Source organism: Chiloscyllium punctatum, chromosome 5 (genome assembly GCF_047496795.1).
Source record: "Chiloscyllium punctatum isolate Juve2018m chromosome 5, sChiPun1.3, whole genome shotgun sequence".
In the NCBI taxonomy this organism is placed as follows: domain Eukaryota; kingdom Metazoa; phylum Chordata; class Chondrichthyes; order Orectolobiformes; family Hemiscylliidae; genus Chiloscyllium; species Chiloscyllium punctatum.
In genome coordinates this window covers 134,540,812-134,566,841 of record NC_092743.1, presented here as the reverse complement: position 1 = coordinate 134,566,841, position 26,030 = coordinate 134,540,812, and the positions used below count along the sequence as shown (strand labels likewise).

Genomic DNA, 26,030 nt, shown 5'->3' with positions numbered 1-26,030 from the left:
AACCAACCAGGAATAAAGATACCCATGAGAACAAGCAAATGCAAATTGTCACCAACTTGAAAATCTAGAGCTTGTTAGAGAGAGTTTTTCTTGTTGAAGGGCACTCCCTGTATTATTTTTACCTTGAATAAAAATTAAACCACCATAATATTTAACATGACCCTGCAAATGCAGGAAGTAATTTTGCTTTTGCTTGGATTTTCCATTTACTCATAAGCTTAAATTTTTAATGGTTTTGAAATAAATGTATTGTGTGCTTCAGCATGGTCTTCATTCCTAGCGAGCATGTATCCCTCAATCATGCCATTAAAAGAAATAAAGGCATGGGAACTTGCACTGTGTCAATCAGTTGCTACACTTCCTATAACATAACACTAACCACATTTCAAAGTAAGAGTTGTGCAATGCATTAGAGTATCCAGAAATCATAAAACTGCAAATAAAATGCAAGTCTTTTTTAGTTGTCTTTTCTGTGGTGAAATACAGGGTATTGTGTACTGCAGGTTACGGTGCTAAAAGCTGCGTGCAATGTTATTTTGAGTGTTTTGTGTAGATTTCTAAATCATTAAATCAAGGAATATTTGGGACGTGGCAGTTAGCAGCAATAAAATTGCTATGGGGCTCTATTTCAGAACTAACAGAGCCAATAAGTGAATATAAACTGTCAGGCCTGATTTAAAAGACCAACAACTGGGGACTCTCTTAGGAAGGGTGAGGTGGATGATAACACATTTCTTGACACAGATTAATCTGTTTTTTGAAAATATGATTTAGTAATTTTCTGAAAATAAATTTTCATGTAGACAAAATGTAACTTTTTAGGTATACAAAGAATTTCATTCTAAGACTTTGAAGTAAACTATCACAATGACTTATTTTATAGCTGCTAGAGTTTTGCAAATAGCTACAAAAGTTGAAATAAACGAATATTGATGGAAGCTGTTTATGGCCCTCACTATTAGAAACGTAAAGCCTTTTTGCTTTATAACTTTTTGTATTTATAAAATTATTTGTCAGCAGTTCTAAATATTTAATTGAATTGAATGTTTCATGTTTTTTAAAACTATCTTTGCAGTGTTTCTCACCCAGGTGACACCCATTTTTGCAACAATGGTGGTAGGTAAACCCATTTAATTCATCATTTTATATTTAATTGTGGCTATAGTAATGGAGATTAATATATCAACAGAAGTATACTCGTATATTGGACAATGTATAGATGTGCACAGGCACTGTTGTGTAGTGTTTAGGATGAGACTAATTTTGCATCACATATCCTTGGATCACCTTTTCCACTCTTTGAGAATATTGTTGAATTGCCAGTCTAACTATGTCAAGTTATTTACATAAATGATCTGGATATGAGCATAAGAGGTTTGGTTAGTAAGTTTGCAGATGACAACAAAATTGGAGGTGTAGTGGATAGTAAAGAAGGTTACCTCCGATTACAATGGGATCTTGATCAGATGGGCCAATGATGCGAAGTGGCAGATAGAGTTTAATTTAGATAAATGTGAGGTGCTGCATTTTGGGAAAGCAAATCTTAGCAGGACTTATACACCTTAAAGGTAAGGTCCTTGGGAGTGTTGCTGAACAAAGAGACCTTGGAGTGCAGATTCATAGCACCTTGAAAGTAGAGTCGCAGGTAGATAGGATAGTAAAGGAGGCCTTTGATATACTTTCCTTTATTTGTCAGAGTATTGAGTATAGGAGTTGGGAGGTCATGTTGCGACTGTACAGGATATTGGTTAGGTCACTTTTGAAAATTGCGTGCAATTCTGGTCTCCTTCCTATCAGAAGGATGTTGTGAAACTTGAAAGGGTTCAGAAAAGATTTACAAGGATGTTGCCAGAGTTGGATGACTTGAGCTATAGGGAGAGGTTGAAAAGGCTAGGTCCGTTTTCCCTGGAGTGTTGGAGGCTGAGGAGTGATGTTATAGAGTTTTATAAAATCACGAGGGGCATTGATAGGGTAAATAGACAGTCTTTCCTCCAGGTGGGGGAGATCAGAACTAGAGGGCATCGGTTTAGGGTGAGAGGGAAAAGATATAAAAGTGACCTAAGGGTAGTGTGTGTGTGGAATGGGCTGCCAGAGGAACTGGTGGAGGCTGGTACAATTGCAACATTTGGATGGGTATATGAATAGGAAGGGTTTGGAGGGATATGGTTGGGGTGCTGGCAGGTAGGACTACATTGGGTTTGGACATCTGGATGGCATGGACAGGTTCGACCGAAGGGTCTGTTTCCGTGCTGTACATCTGACTCTGTGTACAGCTCAGTAGCAAGCTTTGAAGAATTATTTCATAAATTAATTAATTTGGGATATCTAACCATATTAGGGTATCATACAATATCACCTACATTTCTAGTCTGACACTTTCTTAAAATAAAATGGTTGTAGAAACATTCAGCATCCGAAACAGAAAAGTTGAGTAATAGTTTAGTTATCACCAGAATTGAATTGTGAACTGAATTCTGATAAAGAGCTCTATTTGAAGTATTATAAATGTTAGTTTTTCTTTCTTAGATGGTTAGACTAATTTGGTGGATATTTACTGATTTATTGAACAGATGGGTCTGTTTCCATGCTGTATGACTCTATGGGCTCTATGACTCTATATGCATGCTTATATTCTTTGACTTCTATATAATATTTACAAAAAATACACAAGTAAATGTAGATTTGATGTCAATTTACAAATTAGATTAAAAAATTCTTTCCCTACTGACTGATGAGCAGCAACAGATTCTACTAATTAGAAATGTACAGTACAAATCTCTTAGTGATAAGGACTTTAAATCCATGAATAATAATCTGAAAGTCTGAGTTAGATGTACGCTTGATTTCCAATTTAAGTCTGGAATTAGAAAAATTCTTTGTGTTGCTCTTCTGGCTGTAATCTCTCAGTTTGATCATGAGCCATAGTGCTGGTTTTGTGAAGGGTATAAATTAATTGTGACATATCCACAAAAATTGCAGTCATAGCTATAAAGTTCTTTAATTGTTGTGTGCCTCTTCTGTGTAATTAGAGTACTAGTGCAGTGCCAATCTTCTTTTCATGCCAGTTGGCATTCAGTTGTTAAGTAGATATATTGGAAAAATAATCAAAATATTATTTTGACTACAGCCATTGTTTGCTTCAAATGCGTATAATTTAAATTTTAAGTTGAAGGAGATGGGGGAGATGCTAAATGAGTAGTTTGCATCAATGCTTACTGTGGAGAAGGACATGGAAGATATAGAATATAGGGAAATGGATGGTGACATCCTGAAATATGTTCATATTACAGAGGAGGAAGTGTTGGATGCTTTGAAACACATCAAGGTGGATAAATCCCCAGGACCTGATCAGGTGTACCCTAGAACTCTGTGGAAAGCTAGGGAAGTGATTGTTGGGCCCCTTGCTGAGATGTATGTATTATCGATAGTTGTGGTGAGGTGCTGCAAGACTGGAGGTGGGTGAACATGTTACCACAATTTTAAGAAGGGTGGTAAGGGCAAGCCAGGGAACTATAAACTGGTGAGCCTGACTTCGGTGGTGGGCAAGTTGTTGGAGGAAATTCTGAGGGACAGGATTTACAAGTATTTGGAAAGGCAAGGACTGATTAGGGATGGCTTTGTGTGTGGGAAATCATGTCTCAAGAACTTGATTGTGTCTTTTCAAGAAGTAACAAAGAGGATTGATGAGGGCAGAGTGGTGAACGTGATCTATATAGATGTCAGTAAGGCATTCGACAAGGTTCCCCATGGGCGACTGGTTAGCAAGGTTAGATCTCATCGAATACATGGAGAACTTGCCATTTGGACACAGAACTCGCTTGAAGATAGAAGACAGACAGAGGATGGTGGTGGGAGGTTGTTTTTCAGATTAAAGACTTGTGACCAGTGGAGTGCCACAAGAATCGGTGCTGGGTTAACTACTTTTCACCATTTATATAAATGATTTGGATGTGAACATAGGAGGTATAAGTTAGTAAGTTTGCAAATGACACCAACATTGGAGATGTAATGGATAGCAAAGAAGGTTACCTCAGATTACAATGGGATCTTGATGGGCCAATGGGCTGAGAAGCGGCAGATGGAGTTTAATTTAGATAAATGCAAGGTACTGCATCTTGGGAAAGCACATCTTAGCAGGACATATACACCTTAATGGTAAGGTCTTAGGGAGTGTTGCTGAACAGAGACCTTGGAGTGCAGGTTCATAGGTCCTTGAAAGTAGAGTCACAGTTTGATAGGATAGTGAATTGGTATGTTTTCCTTTACTGGTCAGAACATTAAGTATAGGTGTTAGGAGGTCATGTTGCTGCTATATAGGACGTTGGTTAGGCCACTTTTGGAAGATTGCCTGCAATTCTGGTCTCCTTCCTATTGGAAGGATGTTGTAAAACTTGAAAGTGTTCAGGAAAGATTTACAAGGATGTTGCCAGGGTTGGAGGATTTGAGCTACAGGGAGAGGCTGAACAGGATGGGGCTGTTTTTCCCTGGAGCATCTGAGGCTGAGAAGTGACCCCATAGAGGTTTATAAAATTGAGGGGCATGAATAGGATAAATAACCCAAGTCTTTTCCCTGGGGTGGAGGACTCCAGAACTAGAGGGCATAGTTTAGGGTGAGATGGCAAAGATATAAAAGAGACCTAAGGGGCAATTTTTTCACACAGAGTGCTGCGTGTATGGAATGAGCTGCCAGAGAAATTGGTGGAGGCTGGTACAATTGCAACAATTGAAAGGCATCTGGATGAATCTATGAATAGGAAGGGTTTGGAGGGATATGGGCCAAGTGCTGGCAAATGGCTCTAGATTAGTTTGGAATATCTGGTCTGCATGGATGAGTTGGATAGAAGGGTCTGTTTCTGTGCTGTGTACATCTGTGACTCTGTTTGATTATAGTCCTACTTTACCAGGTATTATTTAAACATATCCACGGAGTGTGCATAAAGATTTACGTCTTAATGCTTTGTGAAATAAAAGACTTAGATGAGCTGTATTTTAATGTCGCCAAAAGCAATTAGTTTTTGCAAATTGGATTGGTTTTTAATATTTACAATTTTAAGTTTTAATTCTTTTGCAGATTAGGATGTGTACACATTTGAAGAATAGAAACATTACATTTGAAGTGATTTGTGTAGCAAATAATTACAAATTGAATTGACAACCTCAATGGTCTAATCTGTGAGGCAAAGAATGTTGGAGACTGTTTAATTGTTTTTAATATTATTTTTCTTTTTATATTTAGACTTTCAGTATTTATTCTAGTGTGAGTGGATCACCACTGACTGCCAACAAGGCTTTTACTGCATTGGCACTTTTTGATAAATTTAATGCTCCACTTCACTTGCTCCCAGTGGTAAGTTGCATGCTGATCATTTTATTCAGTATTGAATACACTTAAAAGGTTTGAGTCACATGCTTTAGAAAGTAGCTAAAAAGGAATTGTGTTTTTCATTGCCAAATATTATTACTATTTTAGAGAACTTTGCTTGTTAGGAACATATCTGAAACTAAGCCAGATAATTGTGCATCCCTTTATCAATGTGTAAGAAAGATGTATCTATTTCCAGTTTTGAAAATTTGAATATATTAAATGTCTTCAGCTTTTTGGACAGTAAGTTATAGATTCCCAATATGTTTTGAGTGCATTCACTTCTAAGCAGCATACCTCTGATTCGAAGATTCTGTTCCCTTGCTCTGAATGCCCAAAGGAAATGGTTTTTCTATACCTGTATTACAAATACTTTTATTTAAACACCTTAATTAAATCACTCCTCAAACATTCAAACTCTATTTAACACAAGCCAGGTTTTTGAGACTTATCCTAATTTAATCCTACAAGTTCCTTCATTATTTTGGTGAAAATCTGCCATGTTCTTGGAGGTCACTCTACTCTTTTTTTTGAGACAAAAGTCAGATAATGTGGATGCTCGTAATTTGAAATAAAAGCAGAATATTCTGTAAATACTCAGCAGTGAAGAGACATTTGTGGGAAAGGGAAGCATTTAATGCTTCCCTTTGGGAAACTAGCCAACTTACTCACCCACTAGGAAGGAGGCGGTCAGCTGAAGCTATTAATTAACTAATAGTTGACTACTTAATGGGCTTAATTGGTGGTGGGTCAAGAGATTTGCACATGGACCTACTTGGCCATAACTTAATTCATGAGATGGTAAGGAGAGGGTGAGTACCTCTTCAGGGCAGAGTCACCTTATTATCACCATTCATGCCACCTCCACTTCAGGAAAATTGCATCCTTTATCTCTTTAACCAATTGTGTTAAAAGATTGTAAATATAACTGTGCAATGAATGAGAAGAAAGGGTGAATTAAGTTTACAAGAATCGATATCAGATTTGCAAGCTTACACATATCAGGAAAGGATGCACCATCTTCTTTCTCTTCAAAAGTCAATTTTGTGACAGTAGTGAAAATATTCTGGAAACAATAATTTGAGGTGGAATTAGTAGTTACATGGAAAAGGTAGATTGACTAGGAAGGGTCAGCATGGATTTCTAAAGGACAAATCACGTTTATCTACCTTGCTGGAGATTTTCGAAGAGCTAACAGAATGCTTTGGTAAGAGTGAGTCTATTAATATGTATGTGGACTTGTAGAAGGTGCTCAATGTGCTGCCACACAGCTGACATGAGGAAAGTTATAGGTCATGGTATAAACAGGACAGTAAAGGTATGTGTATAAAATTGACAGTAATAAGAAACAGAGCATAATAGCTAATGGAATTTTTTGAGTTGGAGAAAGGCTTAGAGTGGAGATCCTCAGGGTTCAGTATTGGGATCCTTGCTTTAATCTGATATATTTATGATCTGGATCTTGGTGTGCAGGGGACAATTTCAAAGTTTGCAGATAACATTAAACCTGGAAAAAGTTAGAAATCATGAGGTCAGAATGGAACTCTTAAAGCACATGGACAGATTGGTGGAGTGGGAGGATAGGTGGGCAGATGAAGTTCAATGCCAGGAAGTGTGAGGTGATGCACTTGAGCATTGAGAAACAATAAAATTGGAGTTACAATTCACAAGGAATCCATATGCATATATGCACAGATTATTGAAAGTGGCAGCACAAGCAAAGAGAGCAGGTAACTAAACTTGAAGTGTCTGCTGCTTTATTAATAGGGACACAGAATACAAGAACAAGGAGGTGATGTTGAACTTGAATAACACATTTGTTAGACCTCTCTGGCCACCACATAAGAAAATTGCATTGGAGACAGTGCAGAAGCAATTTCTGAGTAGTTCCAGGACTGGCAAATTTCAGTTATAAGGATAAATTGAAGAAATTGAATGGTTCTCCTTGGAGAGAAGAGAGCTGAGAAGAGTTTTGATTCCGGTTTTCAAAAGCATGAGTGGGCTGGATGGAGTTGATAGGGAGAAACTCTTTGTGCTCCTAAAGAGAACAAAAGTGAGGGCACATAGATTTAAAGTATGTGCAAAAATAAAGCAACAATGGTATGAGAAAATAAAAACTTTCATTCAGCAAACAGTTAGAATATTGAATATACTGCCTGGAAATGTGATGGAGGCAGGTTCAGTTGAGGCATTCACGATGACATAGGTTAGTTGAATAGAAATAACATACTGTGATAAGTGGGGAGGAAAAGGAAACCGATGCAAGATAACGTTCATTTGAAGAACAGTGAATCCTAGGTTGAATAGCCTCCTTCTGTGAGGCAACAATTGTGATTCTATTAAAGAGAAGTCCAGAAAATGTGATCTAATAGGTGTCATAAAAATCTCTGAACAGTAAGAGAGTGGACACATGGTATCATCTTGTGGGGGAAAAGTGGAACTATTGGCCATTAATATAGAAGTCAAGAAATCAAATAGAAAGTTCATAAGAAATTTCCTATTCGATTCAGAGACTGGTGAAAATATGGAACCCATTATAACAAGGGATATTTGAGGGAATTAGTGTAGCAAAATTTAAGGAAGATCTTAAACCTGTAAAGGAAAGAAAATTGAAGATATGTAGAAACTTAGGGAAGGACAGAGAAGAGGAAGCTTGTGGGGAACATAATGTAAGTATGGTCAGAATGGCCATACATTGCTTGGCATATTCTACAGAACCATTCAGCTTGTGGGGAAGTTTTGGTGAAGCACATTTTGCAGGAAATGAGCAGAGAAGTGGAAAACGTTTTACTTTGCCTCATACACCCGAGTCTAAGGCTGACAAAGCAATCCAGTTCTTTCCTGTCAATTGCCAATGTTCTTGCATTGCTCTAAAATCTGTTACCTGACTGGAGATATCTGCTGACAGTGCGGCACATAGTCATCGTTGTACTCCCAGTAGGAGCCCATTGCATGATCTGATGGGAAGGCCATAATGATGAAAGTCTATGACATATTAAAGCCAGCTGGGCCATCTTTGCAGATAATGCATAAAACAAGAGGCTGTTCTGAGTGTTTCTTTTCTTCATTGTTTGGTATAAAATGCCTCCAGTGTATGTCCAGGATCTTTTGAAGACATCTGGTGTCAAAGGCATTGAGTTTCCTTTCTTAACAGTCTTTTAAGGTACAAGTCTATAAACTATATAATAGAGTGGAGAGCACATTTGTGTTATGGAGCCAAAGCTTTGCTTTCATGAAAAGCTTTTTACTGTTTCAAGTCTCGTTTCATATAGTTAAAAGCTGATGGTTTTTTAACTTAGTATCCCTTTGAGCTTTTGTCAATGATTGTCTAAATATTAATGAAACAATCCAAATGAATTAAGTTCTTTCTGATCTTAGCTTTGTTTTGATTAATGTGACCATGTTAATTGTTGGTGGTCTACCATCATTTTCTTTTATTTTCTTGATGTTTATGGTCTGTTGATTGAGTTGACGAGCTGTCAGAACCCTGTTATGCTGTCCGGAAGGTTAGTATTTTACCAAAGCCAAATTGTCCCATTATTTACCCTACTACACCTTTCTTTTCCAGTGTCCATGATATGGCCAAATGTTTGATCATCTGTGAATCTCTTAACCATGTCCTTTACTTTTAAGTCTAAACTTTTGAGCCCTGTGGAAACCATTAGAAACAGTAGTCCAGTCCTAAAAACATTCATCAATCATAGCCTTTAGTTTCTGTAACTCTGCTAATTTTTGATCTGAAATTTTACTTTCCCTTTGATCCTATGTCATTTTAAATTCCATAGCATTCTGATGGTGATCCAGTAAATGGTTAAGTAAAAAGGGCAGTGTCAAACTTTTTTTTAAAAAAGGGTACCAGACCTCCTCCTGTGCTCTAATAATTCTGAGGTTCTGTCAGTAGGATGGAAGGCAGGTCAGAATTCTGGGTAGAGAAATTTTACAAAAGTGAATTATCACCAAATATAATAATGAGGGAAAATTAGAATATTAGAAAAGATAGCAAGAAATACAAGAACAAATGGTAAGCGTTTCTACAAATATGTAAAAAAGAAGAGTTAAGGAAGTGAGTATTGGTTGTACTGAAGGTGGGTTTGGGGATTTAAGAGTGGAAAATAAAACGGCAGATGAATTAAACAGGTATTGTGCATCAGGCTCACTATAAAGGATACAGTAACACTCTAGAATAGCTTTAATGCATGAAGGAGGAAACTCAAAATTACGATCACCAGGGAAGCGGCATTGAACAAACTTTGGAATACTGGGCTTACAAGTCCCCAGGTACTGACGGACTTCATCAGAGGGTCTTAATCAAAATAGCTAATGAAATAGTCGATGCGTTGGTTTTAATTTGCCGAAATTCCCTCAAGTCAAGAAGGTTCTGTTGGATAGTAAAATAGTGATTATAACTCCTTTTTATTCAAAAATAGAGAGATATAGAAAACATGAAACTGGAAAATAAAAGCTCTTGATGCAGGGGTAATGTATTGGAATAGATAGAAAATTAAATAGAAAATGATTTGGAGATGCCGGTGTTGGACTGGGGTGTACAAAGTTAAAAATCACACAACACCAGGTTATAGTCCAACAGGTTTAATTGGAAGCACACCTTGACAATCACTTGATGAAGGAGCAGCACTCCGAAAACTAGTGTGCTTCCAATTAAACCTGTTGGGCTATAACCTAGTGTTGTGTGATTTTTAACTAAATAGAAAATGGTTGCTCAGTTTGTTGACAGCACAGTGATAGATAGGAAAATAAATAATGAAGAAAGTTTTGAGTATGATAAGTGACCTGACAAATGGCACAATATGAATTTGACCATTGTGGCCGGAAGAATAATGAAAAGTGCTTCCTTAATTGAGTGAGATTGTAGAGACATGGTGTCCTCTTCTAGAAAACTTTACCACTGAACTTTTAAATAGGTATATTTGTGTAAGTCATAGAGTCATGGAGATGTACAGCATGGAATCAGACCCTTCGGTCCCACTTGCCAGCACCCGGCCCATATCCCTCCAAACTCTTCCTATTCATAGACCCATCCAGATGCCTTTTAAATGTTGCAATTGTACCAGCCTCCACTACCTCCTCTGGCAGCTCATTCCATACATGCACCACCCTCTGTGTGAAAAAGTTGTCCATTAGGTCTCTTCTATATTTTCCCCTCTCACCCTAAACCTATGCCCTCTAGTTCTGGATTCTACGACCCCAGGGGAAAGACCTCATCTATTTACCCTATTCATGCCCTTCATGATTTTATGAACCTCTATCAGGTCACCCCTCAGCCTCTGAAACTCCAGGGAAAACAGCCCCAGCCTTTTCAATCTCTCCCTATAGCTCAAATCCTCCAACTCTGGCAACATCTTTGTTACTCTTTTCTGAACCATATCAAGTTTCACAACATCCTTCGGATAGGCAGGAGACCAGAATTGCACGCAATATTCCAAAAATGGCCTAACCAATATTCTGCACAGCCGCAACATGACCTCCCAACTCCTATACTCAATATACTGACCAATAAGGGAAAGCATACTAAATGCCTCCTTCCCTATCCTATCTACCTTTCGAGGAGCTATGAACCTGCACTCCAAGGTCTCTTTTGTTCAACAGTGCTGCCTAGGACCTTACCATGAAGCGTATACCATTAAGTATATAAATCCTACTAAGACTTGCTTTCCCAAAATGCAGCACCTGACCTAACTTTCTATATTCTCCCTTCAGAATCTCATCCTTTTCCCTTCCTATGTTGTTGGTTCCAATGTGTACAATGATCTCTTGCTGGTTCGTCTTCCTTTGAGAACATTTTGCACCCTCTCTGAGACATCCTTGATCCTGTCACCAGGGAGGCAACGCACCATTCCGATTTTTCGCTGCTGCCTGCAGAAACGTCTGTCTGTGACTCTGACTAGAGAGTCCCCAAACACAATTGTTTGTTTGGAACCCAACATACCCCTCATTACATTTGATCCTGTCTCAACACCAGAAACTAGGCTGTCCGTGCTAAATTCCCCTGAGAATCCATCACTCCCTATGTTTTCCAAAACCAGCATACTTGTTTTGAAATCCTGTAATTGCAGCAAATAATCAAGAAATCTAATAGAATATTATCATTTATTCCTAAGAAACATTGAGTGCAAAAGTAGAGAGGTTATGCTTTAGTTATATTTGGCATTAACTGGAACTACATTTGAAGTACTAGATACGTTATTTGTTACTCTATTTAAGGAAGGATGTAAATGCATTGAAGCAGTTCAATGAGGTTTACTCAACCAGTACCTAGAATGTACAGGTTTTCCTGTGAGGCAAGAGTGGACAGGTCAGGATGATACCTACCTATGTGAGTTTAAAAGAGTAAGAGATGACTTGATTGAAGTTTATAAGATCCTAGAGAGTCTTGCCAGGAATCTACTCTAATTGAAATGTGATCATTACTGCTAAAGTGCTGTCCCACTGATGACTCTTTCACCTTCCCAGATTTATTCATTAAAATGAAATCTAGAAATGCCCCTTCTCTTTTTTGAAGCTGATAGATATTTGATTTTTAAAAAACACAGGCCTCTTGTACCATCTGCTGGGTCTTTTTTGCTGATCACCCGTTCCCCCTTTCCCTTCTGCTGCAACCTGACCAAATCTAGAAAGAACACCAACCAACCCACTGCCCTGTGGCTGAAAATACCACCTCCCCTCCCAACTCCACCAAGGACATGCAGGTCCTGGGCCTCCATCGCCACTCCCTTACCACCCGACACTTGTGGGGAAGAAAGCCTCATCTTCCGCCTCTGAACCCTCCAACCCCATGGCATCAATATGGTTTTTACCAGTTTGCTCATTCCCCCCACGTTCCCCCCCCAACTATCCCACGTTATCCCAGTTCCAACCTTCAAGCTCAGCACTGCCCTCATGACGTGTCCCACTGCCAATCTTCCTTCCCATCTATCCACTCCACCATCCCCTCCGAGCTATCACCTTTACTCCCACCTCCATCCACCTATTGCACTCTTAGCTACCTACCCCCCTCCCATTTATCTGTCCACTTCCAAGGCTCCCAGCCTCATTCCTGATGAAGGGCATTTGCCCGAAACATCGATTTTTCTGGTCCTTGGATGCTGCCTGACTTGCTGTGTTTTTCCAGCACCACACTCTCAACCCTAATCTCCAACATCTGCAGTCCTCACTTTTGCCAAATCTAGAAACATAATATCCAACTGTCATTCACTCTAAAATTGCAGTTTTTGAGAATCCAAATAAAGAAAAAATGTTAATGGTAGCAAAGAGCTAAAAGGGTAAGTTTTTTTTTGTTGCAATCAAAATGTTTGGTCCCATCATATGGGAACATTTTAAAATGTGTAACTTGTTGCTTGCAGTTGTATGACTGGATGGGTAGATGGTGCACTATGAAGTTACTGTCTTAAGGTGACTTTGAGTGACTTTCTAGAATAGGATGTATTATTATGCCAGCAACCCAATTCCTGAAATACAATGTACACATTGCAGTACAGAGCTGTCATGCACTTTTGCTAAATATTCAGTACGAATTTGTCCTTATTTAGCCATACTTTCGTTTGCAGCCACTAAATAGTTTTTTTGTACATTTATCATTGTTTAAATGTTAAGTGACTATCAGTGTGTCACCTAACAGTTTATTTTTCAGAAGTGGTTCTATCTTTTCCTGTTCTCCTTCACTCCAGATAATAAAAATAACAGTGAATGCAGTTGTCAGCACTTGTCGATTGTCATCTTTCTTTAACGCTGAGGAATTGAAACGAACAACAGCATCTCCTATTGGATCCACAGAGGCAGAATATTGCTTAACTCCTCCTGACACCTCTGACCGGAATGGATACATGCCTGTTGAAGTAAGGGGATCTTGAAACTTTTAAGAAAGATAATACAATTAACACTCTTGGCTAAAGCAACTAAATATTCTCCATTTATGTTTATACACTTCGCATATCTCTGAACAATCTTTCAGGAAATGTTATTTAAAAAAAAACAGGCACAGGTGATATCCAGGGATAAGGCTGGATAAACGTGGAACTGGCTGGAAAAGCACAGCCAGTTAGGCAAAATTCAAGGAGTAAGACAGTCAACGTTTCGAGCATAAGCTCTTCATCAGGAATGTGGGAAGGGCCCAAGTGGGCTAAGAGATAAAGGGAAGGGTTGTAGTGCTGGGGGATAGTTGCTAGGAATGAAAGTGGTAAATAGGTAAATGGTAGGTGGGGGGGTGATGGTGATAGGTCAGGGTGGAGCGGATAGGCGGGAAGGAAGATGGTCAAGTCGGACAGTTCAAGAGGATAGTACAGAGCTGGAGTGTTGGATCTGGGATAAGGTGGGGGGAGGGGAAATGAGGAAACTGGTGAAATTGACATTGATTCCGTCTGGCTGAAGGATTCCAAGGTGGAAGGTGAGGCATTCTTCCTCCAGTCGTTGGGTGGCTAGGATTTGGCAGTGGAGGTGGCCCATGACTCGCATGTCCTTCGCAGAGCGTGAGAGGGAGTTAGTGTTGGGCCACAGGGTGGGTGGGGTTATTTGCTGCGTGATGTTACTTATGTCTGGTTGCCTCTGACTAAAACAAGAAACTGTTCAAGTATCTTTTCAGTGGTCAGTGTGTTAATTTGTGAAACATACTGTTCTGTTGTACAACATTTCTAATTAATTTCCATAAAAAGTAATGCTTTTTGTGTAATTCTTATTTTGGTGGTAGCTTCAGCTAAACTAATCCAAAAAAATCTTTTTTAATGATAAATTTAAAATGCAAATCAACTAAACTACAAAATTATTTTGCATCAAAAGTTTAAAAAAAAATCATTACTGAAGCAGAAATGAATTCTGAGTATACAAAAGCAAACATTCCTGGAGAAACTCAGCAGATCTGGTGACATAAAGTTATAGAGATGTACAGCACAGAAACGGAACCTTTGATCCAACTCATCCATGCCGGCTAGATATCCTAACCTAATCATGTCCTATTTGCCAACACCCAGCCCATATCCCTCTAAACCCTTCCTATTCATATACCCATCCAGATATCTTTTAAATATTGTAATTGTACCAGCTTCCCCCACTTTCTTGGGCAGCTCATTCCATACATGCACCATCCTCTGCGTTAAAAAGCTGCCCTTTAGATCCCTTTTAAATCTTTCCCTTCTCACCCTAAACCCATGCCCTCTAGTTCTGAAGTCCCCACCGAAGGAAAAAGACCTTGTCTATTTATCCTATTCATGCCCCTCATAATTTTATAAACCTCTAAATGGTCACTCCTCAGCATCTGACACCCCAGGGAAAACAGCCCCAGCCTACCCAGCCTCTCCATCTGTGGAAGAGAACAGAGTTAATATTTTGAGTTCAGTGACCCTTCACCATTGTCCCTTCTCCAGCTGGTTCTGTTTTTATGTATCTCATTTACTTGAAACCATGCCCCTGAAGATGTTTTTTCATAGAATGTAACTGTTCGTAGCATGCACCTTCATTATAGGCGAAGTCCTGAAAGCAAGGTATTATCGTAGTCATGGAAAAAATTGACAAATTAGCTTTAATTACTAATCGCAGGATGATTTGCAAAAGCTGAAAAAGAGCTGAGCAAAGTGGTAATCCTTTCTCCAACTCTTGACTTCTTTCCATCAATGACGAGAAGCATTCAAATCTTGGGTAGAAATGTATAGGAATTTTGAAGATCAAATTTGTGTCAGCTATGGATTTGTAATGTCATTTCATTTTCAATTGTTACTTATCCCATTCAACTTGCACTAACTGTCAATAAGCTATCTGAAAATCTTCACGAAAATCTAGTTGAATCGGTAAAGTGAGCTCTGCTCCTTGAGCTAGTCTCACCTCCCCTTGTCAAAATATGCCAGGACAAGAAACCACAAGCTCAGTTGTATGTATTGCTGCCAGAACTTCACTCTTCTAAGCACTAAATTAATTCAAGAACAAGCCAAAAGAAACTAAATATAGCAGCTGTAATCCAACCACAACTCTTCAAATCTTATCTGTACTATATTGTGGAATGGACCAAAGGTCAGTTCAGATACCTGAAGGATCCACTAGCTATGCCCAATTATAGGTTATTCAGTAATTAGCTTAATTAAATGAATTAACCTTCTTTACATTGTGTTCTAAGGAACTGCACAGCCTATAGAGGACATTCTTGTACTGTAAAAGCCAACAAGACTCGACCTGCAGTGCATTCATAGTGATATACCTCAAATGGAAGGCACATTGGCCTTAAAGTGTACTGTAATTTTGATGTTGAACTATTAGATCCTCTTCTTCCTCCCAAACTTTGTCTTTGAACCTATAAAAACCCAGGATGGCTGTCTTATTGGTGAGGGAAAAAGAAACTACACAAAAGAGATCTGAAGTTGCCATTATGTCTTTTAAATGGGACCACCCAGAAATAGTGAACATTTCCTGTAGTTGCTAATATGATTGGAGAAGTCTGGAAGTGACGAAGGATGAATGAGAGTACGATTAGAAAATAGTTAAGGCAGCAGCGCAGATAGGTGATATCATCAAATTCCATTTAGGCTATCATTGTTGAGGAGACAATGTTCAAGCTAGCAGTTCAACTCTGTATTGAACATGACTCTGAAATGCAGAAGGTCTTGTTCAAAAGAAATATCTTTACCCGGCCTATTCACAAAAGTCTTAATTTTCTAAACCGGGAAGCCAGATAGAAAATTGTATGGAGATATGCTTGATCTCATCCACTTTTTTTATCTCTAGCTTTTCTGTCATGATGTCAGCATTTCACATGTACCTGTAGCATGTCTTGGTTAACTTCCAAGCATTTCTGAGAAGTGGGAGGTAATATTAACAGGATACAAATGTACTGAATGAAGACTCATGAGGAAAGTAATGCTTAACTATAAGCGAGTGAGACAATAGTGGAGGTGCAAAATGATTTAGGCATTCAAGCATGCTAAAAAGCAATAATCAGATGTTAATGGATTGTTAACCTTAATTGATTACCAGTCTAGATTATCAAGGGGCAGATGGTATAAACCAGGTTTATAACATTTCTGAAATACCAAAATGGTCATTGCACCTTAGAATGGCTAGACTGGTCTCATCAAAAGAGTAGCGCAAATGAAGTAGAATATTATCAGGACCCGACAGATTTGATGACAAGGAGACTTGGTACAAAGTAGATTTGTATTCCCTAGAATGTAAAAGGTAAGGGGTCAATTTAATTGATTTTAATTTGAACTGTGAAAAGAGTTGGTAAGATAGGTAGAAATATTTTCTGCTGATGGCAAAATCTAGGACCAGGTGATGTAATCTTAAAATGAGGACTGGTCCATTCAGGAGAGAAATTAAGAAACACTGTCATGCAAAGGATGGTAGCAATGTGGAATGTACTCCCACAAAGAGTAATTGAAGTTGTTTCAGTTAATAATTTTTAAATGGTAGATTTTTGGTAGCCGAATGGTAACCAGGAATATGGTGGAGCCGACGCAAACGGATGCAGTTAAGATCTAGATCAACTTCAAGATTGTTGAATGGTGAATCAGGTTCAAAAAGCTGAATGTGCTAAATTTTTTTCCTGTCTTTCTAATTAATCTTAGAACATTTATTTCTGTAGGTATTCGCAGATGTTGAGAGTTTGGTCGCTTGATAAGAAATGCAAGAGTCTTGAGTACTATGCAGTTGTTTTTTGATCTCACAAATTGAGACTGAGAAAAGGAATTTATTTTTTAAAAACTTAATAGAACAAAAGATTTAAACATTCTCTTTAAACTTGTGGTTTTGGTTAAGTATAATTTTAAGTGCACATTGTGATATGGAATATGTGACTTATAAGTATTTTAATTTCATTTACCTTTGATTTTGGATTTTTAAATTTAATCACAGAAATCCCATATGCCGCTAGATCAAAATTCAAAGTATTTCTACGGCCATTATGAATTATTTTAAAGTGGTTTGTGAGGGAGGTGGCCTCCAAGAACAAATGGGAATTTGTGTGTATTGGGAGAATTCACAAGTGAACAAAGAAAACAGTGTTCAGCTTTCAGATGGAAGATTCAGGACTCTTTGGGGGAAACACCCATAGTCTAAAAATGAAGATTTATTTTTCAGTTTGGGTAGTTCTGTAAGGTTCTTATCTGAAGTTGGAGCTGTAAAGTGGTATTTTCTGAGAAAAGGAAAAGAGATTTTAGAATTGTTAAACATCAGTTACCACAGTGTAAAGAATTCAGTTCAAAAGCTCTAGACCAGAAATGTTCACCCTGGAGCACTTATAGCTGGGAAAATTTAAGCTCAGTTATATGATAAAACAAGGAAGAGGCTTCAGATTCTCTCAACCAGGAATGGAAAGCATAGCCGCGTCAAGCCTTTTTGTGGGATCGGGAATGGTACTCTCATTGGTTTTTGAGTACTGTAACTGGACCCTTTTAGGATTAGTGGAGTTGTTTCAAAATATTTAAACTTATGTTAATGTAAATATCTTGATTTATTCTATATTACCTTCATTTCTTTGCATAATAATTTGTTTGTTTGTAAAGCCAAATCTGCAGCATTGTATGCTTATGTTTCCGGGAGAAACCATCTCATTTATGACAAAGGTCTATCATGTCAGATTTCAGTCTGAGATCTGAATTTTCAGTCTCGACATCACCTGGGATTGTAACAACATACAAGTGATTTTATTATTTGTTTTAATGGATATTTGAAGGAGTCATTTGCTTGATCTCTTCTAAAAAATGAAATGCACTCTTCTTACATTTGACTTGAATTTCACAGCTTGTACAGACAGAAGGAAAAGATGTTACTGATCAGTCTAACAACCGCAATGATTTGCTAGACCACCCAGACAAACCCCATCTGGACTCTTTAATTAATGATTGCAATGGGGCAAAACCAGATGAAAGCATTGTAGATGATGTGGAGCTCCTTCCCAGTTGCAGGTAAAGCTTCAAAACATGTTTATTCACTAAGTACAGTGAATTCTTTTATTGCATTTGAAAACCAATGGTTGTGTAATTGAATAAAAGACTTCTTTATAATATATCAAGCAAGGCATCAGGCATTTAAACATTTAGAATATCCTTTTTAAAAATAGTCAATTTATTTGGTTGATGAAATTCCAAATATCGTTTGAACAGATTTGACTAACATTGCTTCTTAAGCACATTCACTTACAAGTCGGTGAAGTTTCTAGCTAAAATTCCAAATATTAGGTATTACATTATTTGAAGTTCTCAAATAATTTGAGAACTTTGACAGCGACTAAGGAGAGGTAAGTTAATAGACAATAGACAATAGACAATAGATGCAGGAGTAGGCCATTCTGCCCTTCGAGCCTGCACCGCCATTCAATATGATCATGGCTGATCATTCCTAATCAGTATCCTGTTCCAGCCTTATCTCCATACCCCTTAAATGTGGTTGTAGGTAATATGTGGGTAGATAAAAAGGTAGGGTGGCAGGTGGATGAGGAGGAGAGTTAAGCCAATGAGGGCCTGGGTGGGTTGATGGGTGGCGATGTGTTGTCAATTCTTGCAAGGATAAGCTAACTTTTGCGAGGGATATTCAGCTTGTCAGGTTTTGTAGTTTGGTTGTTCAGTTTAGTAGTTACTTAATAGTTAGTTTTTAATTCACCAGTCTTTCCTGGACAATGGATACATTTGAGTGAATCAGAATTTTTGGAAACCTACAACGTTAAAAGTACCTTTTTTGGAGAGTTCCAGATGCAGGGTAATTGCCCATAGAAGTGCTATATAACTCACCAAAGTTCATACTCATGTTCTCTTGTGATAAATGCCAATGTACTATTTACCTTCCTCCTTGTTTACTGCAACTGCAAGTTAGCTTATAAACAAGGATACTCTGGTCCCTTTGATCAGTAGCACTTCCCAGATTCTCACCATTTAAGAGATACGCCGAATGCTGTTTCTTCTAACAAATTTGATAACTTCACACATACATGTTGTAATTGTCTGCTGTGTTCCTTCCCACTCATTCTGGCTGTCCAAATTTCCTTGAAGCCTTTTTGCATCATCCTCAAAACATATTTTTACCTGTGTAGGCTTTGTGTCATTTGCAAACTTAGGAATACTATATTGGGACCCCACTTCCAAATCATCGATATAGGTTATGAACAGTTGGGGCACGAGGAATCATTCTTGTAGTCCTCCACCAGTCAGAATCTGACAACCTGAGAATGATCTATTTATGTGGATGCCCATCCTGTTTTCTCTCCATTAACCAATCTTCAATCCATTACTAGTATATTGCCCCTACTTCGTATTCTCATATTATTTACTAACCTGCTACATGGGACCTTATTGAAAGCCTTTGAAAATCTAAATCATGTCCACTGGTTCCCCCACATCTCCTCTGTCAGTGACAAACCTCTCAACAGGTTGAGTAAAACATGATATTCCTTTAACAAATTTGTGTTTTGTACCCACTTAGATAATTATTTTCTAAATGTCCAGTTATTACATCTTTAAGAATAGTTTCTAGTTTCTACTCTAAAACTGCTGTCAGGATGTTCTGCAGGCACTGTTCCAAACTCGATAGAATTTTGAAAGATGATCACCAATGCATCCAATGTAGCTACAGCTGGGTTGGTGACGATTCGCCGCCGATGATTAGCCACTGCCGGTTCGCCATCAGCGTTTCTCCACTGGGGTTGTTTGACCTCTGGAGACTAGAGTCATAGAGATGTACAGCATGGAAACAGACCCTTCGGTCCAACCCGTCCATGCCGACCAGATATCGCAACCCAATCTAGTCCCACCTGCCAGCACCCGGCCCATATCCCTCCGAACCCTTCCTATTCATATACCCATCCAAATGCCTCTTAATTGTTGCAATTGTACCAGCCTCGACCACATCCTCTGGTAGCTCATTCCATACATGTACCACCCTCTGCGTGAAAAAGTTGCCCCTTAGGTCTCTTTTATATCTTTCCCCTCTCACCCTAAACCTATGCCCTCTAGTTCTGGACTCCCTGACCCCAGGGAAAAGACTTTGTCTATTTATCCTATCTATGCCCCTCATAATTTTGTAAACCTCTATAAGGTCACCCCTCAGCCTCCGACGCTCCAGGGAAAACAGCCCCAGCCAGTTCAGTCTCTCCCTGTAGCTCAGATCCTCCAACCCTGGCAACATCCTTGTAAATCTTTTCTGAACCCTTTCAAGTTTCACAATATCTTTCCAATAGGAAGGAGACCAGAATTGCACGCAATATTCCAACAGTGGCCTAACCAATGTCCTGTACAGCCGCAACATGACCTCCCAACTCCTGTACTCAATACTCTGACCAATAAAGGAAAGCATACCAAACGCCTTCTTTACTATCCCATCTACCTGCGACTCCACTTTCAAGGAGCTATGAACCTGCACTCCAAGATCTCTTTGTTCAGCAACACTCTATTCGCCACCAGAAATATATATATATGTACTGATTGTTTTCCCTCCCGCCTGTCCTTTCATACTTCTCAGTCCCCTTTATTTATACAACTACATACTACATATTGATTAAAAAAAGAGGTAAAATAAATATAATTTTATTGGTTTATATATAAAATTGAGTTACAAACTTTAACCAGAAAAAGGAAATTTATTTAAAAATCTTTATAATGGCAGTAAAATCTCACATTAATATTAACCAATGAAATTTCAGTTTATTTGATAGTTATGCGCTATTCCTCTAAGATATTCCAAACCATCTCTTTCGCTGTATTCAAGAACAATTTTTTTTTCTATCGTCTGCGTCTCAGTACTTTTTGAGCTTTATTTGTGGTGGGTAACCTGCTATCAGCTGTTCCATATATAAATCACCCCCCTTTTGCACTTTCATTAACGTTCCAATACATTTCCACATGGTTGGGTGGTGAGCTCTGAGTTCAAAAGTAATTCTCCGATGAGTGGCTTCAGAGTGATTATTTCTGCGATCTTCATCATTTATTGTTGTCTCATAGACCGACCACATATCATGGGGAAACAAAGGTGCCCTTCGGCTATTGCCACGTCTATTGTAGAGTTGTTACTGAAACAATGCCAACACTACCTTAACCAATATAACGACAATTTTATATACCACCAATATTCAAAATATACAACTTACTTGTGGTGGCGAATCATCTTCAGTGGCCAATGGATGGTGGCTAAGCATCCTCGGTGGTCAGAGGGCAGTGTCTAATCGGCAGCGGCGAATCTGCTGTGGCGAATGGTCCCATCCCGCTACAGCTACCTCTTTCAACACGAAAATGTAGGACATTGGGTCCTGGGCATTTGTTAATTTTCAGTCTCATTAATTTATCTAATACTACTTTTTAAATGATCTTTTACCACCTTTTTTTAAACGCAATCCTCATTTTATTAAGTGCCCCATTCTTGCTCATCCCTTGGATCTCTTTTTCATTCACTCATGGGATGAAGGTATCACAGGCTAGGCCAACATTTATTGCTCAACCCTCACTGAATCAACCACATTGCTATGGATCTGGAGTCACATGTAGGCCAGACCCAAGTAAAGATGGCAGTTTCCTTCTTCCCTAAAGCTCATTAATGAACCAGGTGGGTTTTTTTCAACAGTTGTCAGTGATTTCACTGTTAATTCCAGATTTCTAAATACAAATTCATACATCTGCTATGATGGGATTTGAACTGAGACTCCCAGAGCATTACCTGAGTCTCTAGATTAACGATCCAGTGATAATACCACCAGACCACTGCCGCCTCCTCCTCCTCTCCTCTCTTGCCCCCCCCCCCCTTACTACTTGACATTTCTTTTTCTATTAAAACACTCACAAAATAATTATTTAGGTTCCCAATCTATTCTCTATTTTCTGTTAGGAATTCTTCTGTCTATGCCTTATAATGGTATCAGCCATGATTGAATGGTGAAGCAAACTCAATGGACTAAATTTGCTCCTGATGAAGGGGTTTGCCCTAAACGTCAATATTCATGGTCCTCAGATTCTGCCTGACCTGCTGTGCTTTTCCAGCACCACTCTGATCTAAACTCTGATTTCCAGCATCTGCAGTCCTCACTTTTGGCCACTAAATTTGCTCCTATGTCTTACAGTCTTGTAATGAACTCATTTTTGCTTGCCAATCTTTTCATTTTTACGTATTTATAGAAATTTTCTTCTGGTCTATTTTTGTTTCTTACGAGTTTACTTGTATTCTATTCTCTCCCCTTTTGCATCAAATGTTTGGGCTTCCTTTGCTGAAATCTAAAACGCTTACTCCCTTTTTCAGTAATTTTCTGAGCCTCCCCCTTGGATTTAATATCATCTTCAATTTTCTTTTTTAACCATTGTTCACTTTTATGTTGGGTTTTTATTTCTTAAAGGAATGGATGTTTGTTGTAAAGCATGTATTAAGTTTTGAAATTGCCAATCATAACAGCATATGGAAGCATTTTTGCATGTTCCAGTATGATGCAATATGAGCATAAACACCGCTTAATCATTGGTAGGAAACCATACAGGCCAATCTTTTATTAACACAAATAGGTTAATGAATAAAGGAGCTTAGTCTAATCTATCTAAAAACATATAAGACATATAGCTAAACAGTATGCTATCTATGCTGTATATATTTATTGGACAAGGAATTAAAAAGAGATTTTTACACTATAAACCAAAACAAACGCACGAGAATTCCTAGAAGCATGACATTCCAACCGGAACTCTATCAACAAACACATCGAGTTAGACCCCACTTAAGATGTGGGGTCACGTAGTAGGGTGACGAAACGTCTGGAAATGAACCTTCCTGCTCAGCAAGCAAAGCTACATCCAGAACCTCAACCTGAGCTACAAATCTTCTCAACACTCAGTGAAAGTTATTCATTATTTGTTTTCTAAAGATGTCATGAGTTTTGTAACTTGCCATTATCCAACATTCTAAACTCTCAGCTTTTTCTGCTTTCATAAAATGTCAATCTCGACAATCTCAAGATGTTACAATGTAAGAATTGAAACTAAAATTGTACTAATTTTCTGTTGATGTTAAATCAATAATGCATTCAGTAAGCTGAAAGCTACCATTAGAATCTAAAATATGACCACATGTTATACTTCTACAAGATGTTCACCCATTTAAGGAAGTTTCATATGAGACCACTGAGCTTATGTCTGTGAATGTAATTTGGTGAATCTATAAAGAGTGGGCTGAGATAGCCAACATTACTTTCTCTGATAGAGAACCTGTGTCCTTCCTGTGTTCCACCGCAAATTTAATTATATGACAAAACATTGCTGGTATGTTAAGAATCACCAACCAATTTTGGCAAGGGGTTTAATATAGGGTAATGACCTATTGTGTTTGGGCCTAATGTGTTTGCATTGTAACAAGCATCACTTTTGGGTGAGAACGTATGGCAGCTCAGAACTGATGGGGTCAGTAGGATTTGCATGGAGGAAAGGCATATAAAAGTTTGGGGTGTTACCCAGATTAACAGGTTAGGCCTGCAACTCCCTCTGTGAAGAGCAACCTGTTTACCTTCCAGCCTCATCTGAATTACGAACATGCAAAGGAAATGAAAAATGGCTGCCACCACACCGAGTAAATGAAGTAGGTCATTTCAGCTTTTCAGAACTGCTGGCTGAAATGCATGGAAATTGCTGCTTTTTTTCAGAGAAATGTATTGTGTCAACCAATTCATAAGCCTCTTGTTCATGTTCACGACATTGGATCCTTTTAATTGCCATGCATGCATTATTAAGCAAAAAAAAAGTTTAAAGGGACCATGCATTTAAATTGTCTGCACAATTCAAGAGTCCAAGTGACGTACATTATCAGACATGATGCCTCTGACTATTTATGCAATGTGGATCTTTTATTTGCCGAATAACTTTGCAATAAAAGTGTGTAATATCTGCTTTTTCATTATTTGTGTGACCAGTGGATGTTGAATGCTACTTGCTCATTTAATTGCCTCTGATTTCAACATATAATCTTCTTTTTTGGTATTGTTTGTGCCCCAAAAAATTGTAAATGAACCTTATCATGGGAGTCATTGTGATGTTCTTTGATCAGCATAGGAACATAAGGATTAGGAGTGGGAGTAGGCAATTCAGCCCTGTGAGCACACTCTGCCATTTAACATGACCATGGCTGATCTTATCCTGGTCTTAGCTTCAATTTCCTACCTGCTCCGCATAGCCCTTTGTCCTGTTTTTCAACAGAAACATATTTATTTCTGTCTTGAATTTGTTGGTTGATCTCACTGCGCTCTGGAGCAGTAAGTTCCATAGATGTACAACCCTCTGAGTGAAGTAGTTTCTCCTCATTTCCAGATTTAAAACTACCTTCTCTCCCTCTATATCTATAACCTCTTGTTTGAGGCTGTCCCATCTGATCAGTGCCTACCTTATCAATCCTCTTGAACATTTTATATATCTCAATCCGACTCCCTTTTTTTTTTGAATTCCAGAGAGTATGAGCTAAAACTATTCAACTACCCTTTCATCCCTGGAATCAACTTTGTGAACCTGCTCTGAACTGCTTCCAGTGCCATCCACATCCTTCCTCAAATAAGACCAAAACTGGCTGCAATATTCCAGTTGTGGTTTCAGCAGCACATTATATAATTGTAACAACATTTCTTTACTTTTATAACCCAGACATTTTGCAATAAATGCCAGGATTCCATTTGTTTTTCTTATTACAAGTTACACCTGCATACCTACTTTGTGATTTGTGCACAAAGATGCCCAGATCATTCTGCAGTGATGCACTTTGAACCTGCTTCCTATTTAAATAATCATTTGCCTTTTTATTTTTCTAGCCAAAATGGACAACGTAGCGCTTATCCACATATCAAATTCTGGCCCATTCACCTAGCCTATCAATAGCCATCTGTAAATGCTCTTCACATAATTGCTTGCTTTCTCTCTGCCCCTGCTTGCAGTTCATTTAAATAAATTGTAAATAGTCAAAATCCGAGAACTGAACTCTATAGCACCCAGTAGTTACAGTTTGCCATCCAGAGAAGGATCCATTTAACCCGATCCTCTTTTTTTTTTTGTCAGTCAGCTAATCCCCTGTACAAATCAGTACTCTATCCTTAAGCCCCTGGGATCTAATATTCTGGATCAGTCATTGACGCAGCATCTTGTCAAATGCCTTCAGGAAGTCTAGATATACCTCATCCACCAGATCCTCATTATCCACATTACTGGTTACATCCTCAAAGAACTCCAAGTTTGTCAAGCACAACTTGCCCTTCATGAAACCATACTGACACTTATGAATTGATCTTTGTTGTTCCAAGTATTCAGTTATTTCCTCCTCCATAGTTGACTCAAACTTTCCCAAGACAGAGGCCAAACTAACTGGTCTATAGTTTCCCACTTCTTGCCTGTCTCCTTTTCTTGTGAATAAGGATGTCACAGTAGCATGTTTCCAATCCACTAATGCCTTTCCAGAATCCATTTTTGGAATTTTGGAAAATCATAACCAGTGCTTCCACTATCTCTGGTGACACCACCTTTAATAACGTAGGGTGCTGCCCATCCAGCCCCAGGGACTCATTTACCTTTAATCCCATCTGTTTACTTATTACCTTCTCCCTAGTTTCAGTAATTTCACCAAGTTCCTCTATACTAACTGCAGTTTTAGGGAAGAAATTATTGTCATCCACTGTGAAAACAGATGAATTATTGTTTTAGTTCCATCTGCCATTTGAGTTTGCCATTATTACCTTGCC

The 26,030-nt window shown here is 38.4% G+C and overlaps 1 protein-coding gene across 7 annotated transcripts in view; it reads left to right on the top strand.

Moving 5' to 3' along the window:
• LOC140477463 (ATP-binding cassette sub-family C member 9-like) overlaps positions 1 to 26,030 on the top strand; it is a 154,399-nt gene that overhangs the window by 60,448 nt on the left and 67,921 nt on the right. For all 7 annotated transcript variants that reach the window (XR_011960740.1, XM_072571401.1, XM_072571399.1 and 4 more), the window contains exons 11-14: positions 1,076 to 1,116; positions 5,237 to 5,347; positions 13,048 to 13,215; positions 18,101 to 18,264. Coding sequence is in view for 6 of the 7 variants with exons in the window: in XM_072571401.1 (XP_072427502.1) it covers positions 1,076 to 1,116; positions 5,237 to 5,347; positions 13,048 to 13,215; positions 18,101 to 18,264 (484 nt within the window). In the remaining variant the exon portion in view is untranslated. The remainder of the gene's footprint in view (positions 1 to 1,075; positions 1,117 to 5,236; positions 5,348 to 13,047; positions 13,216 to 18,100; positions 18,265 to 26,030) is intronic.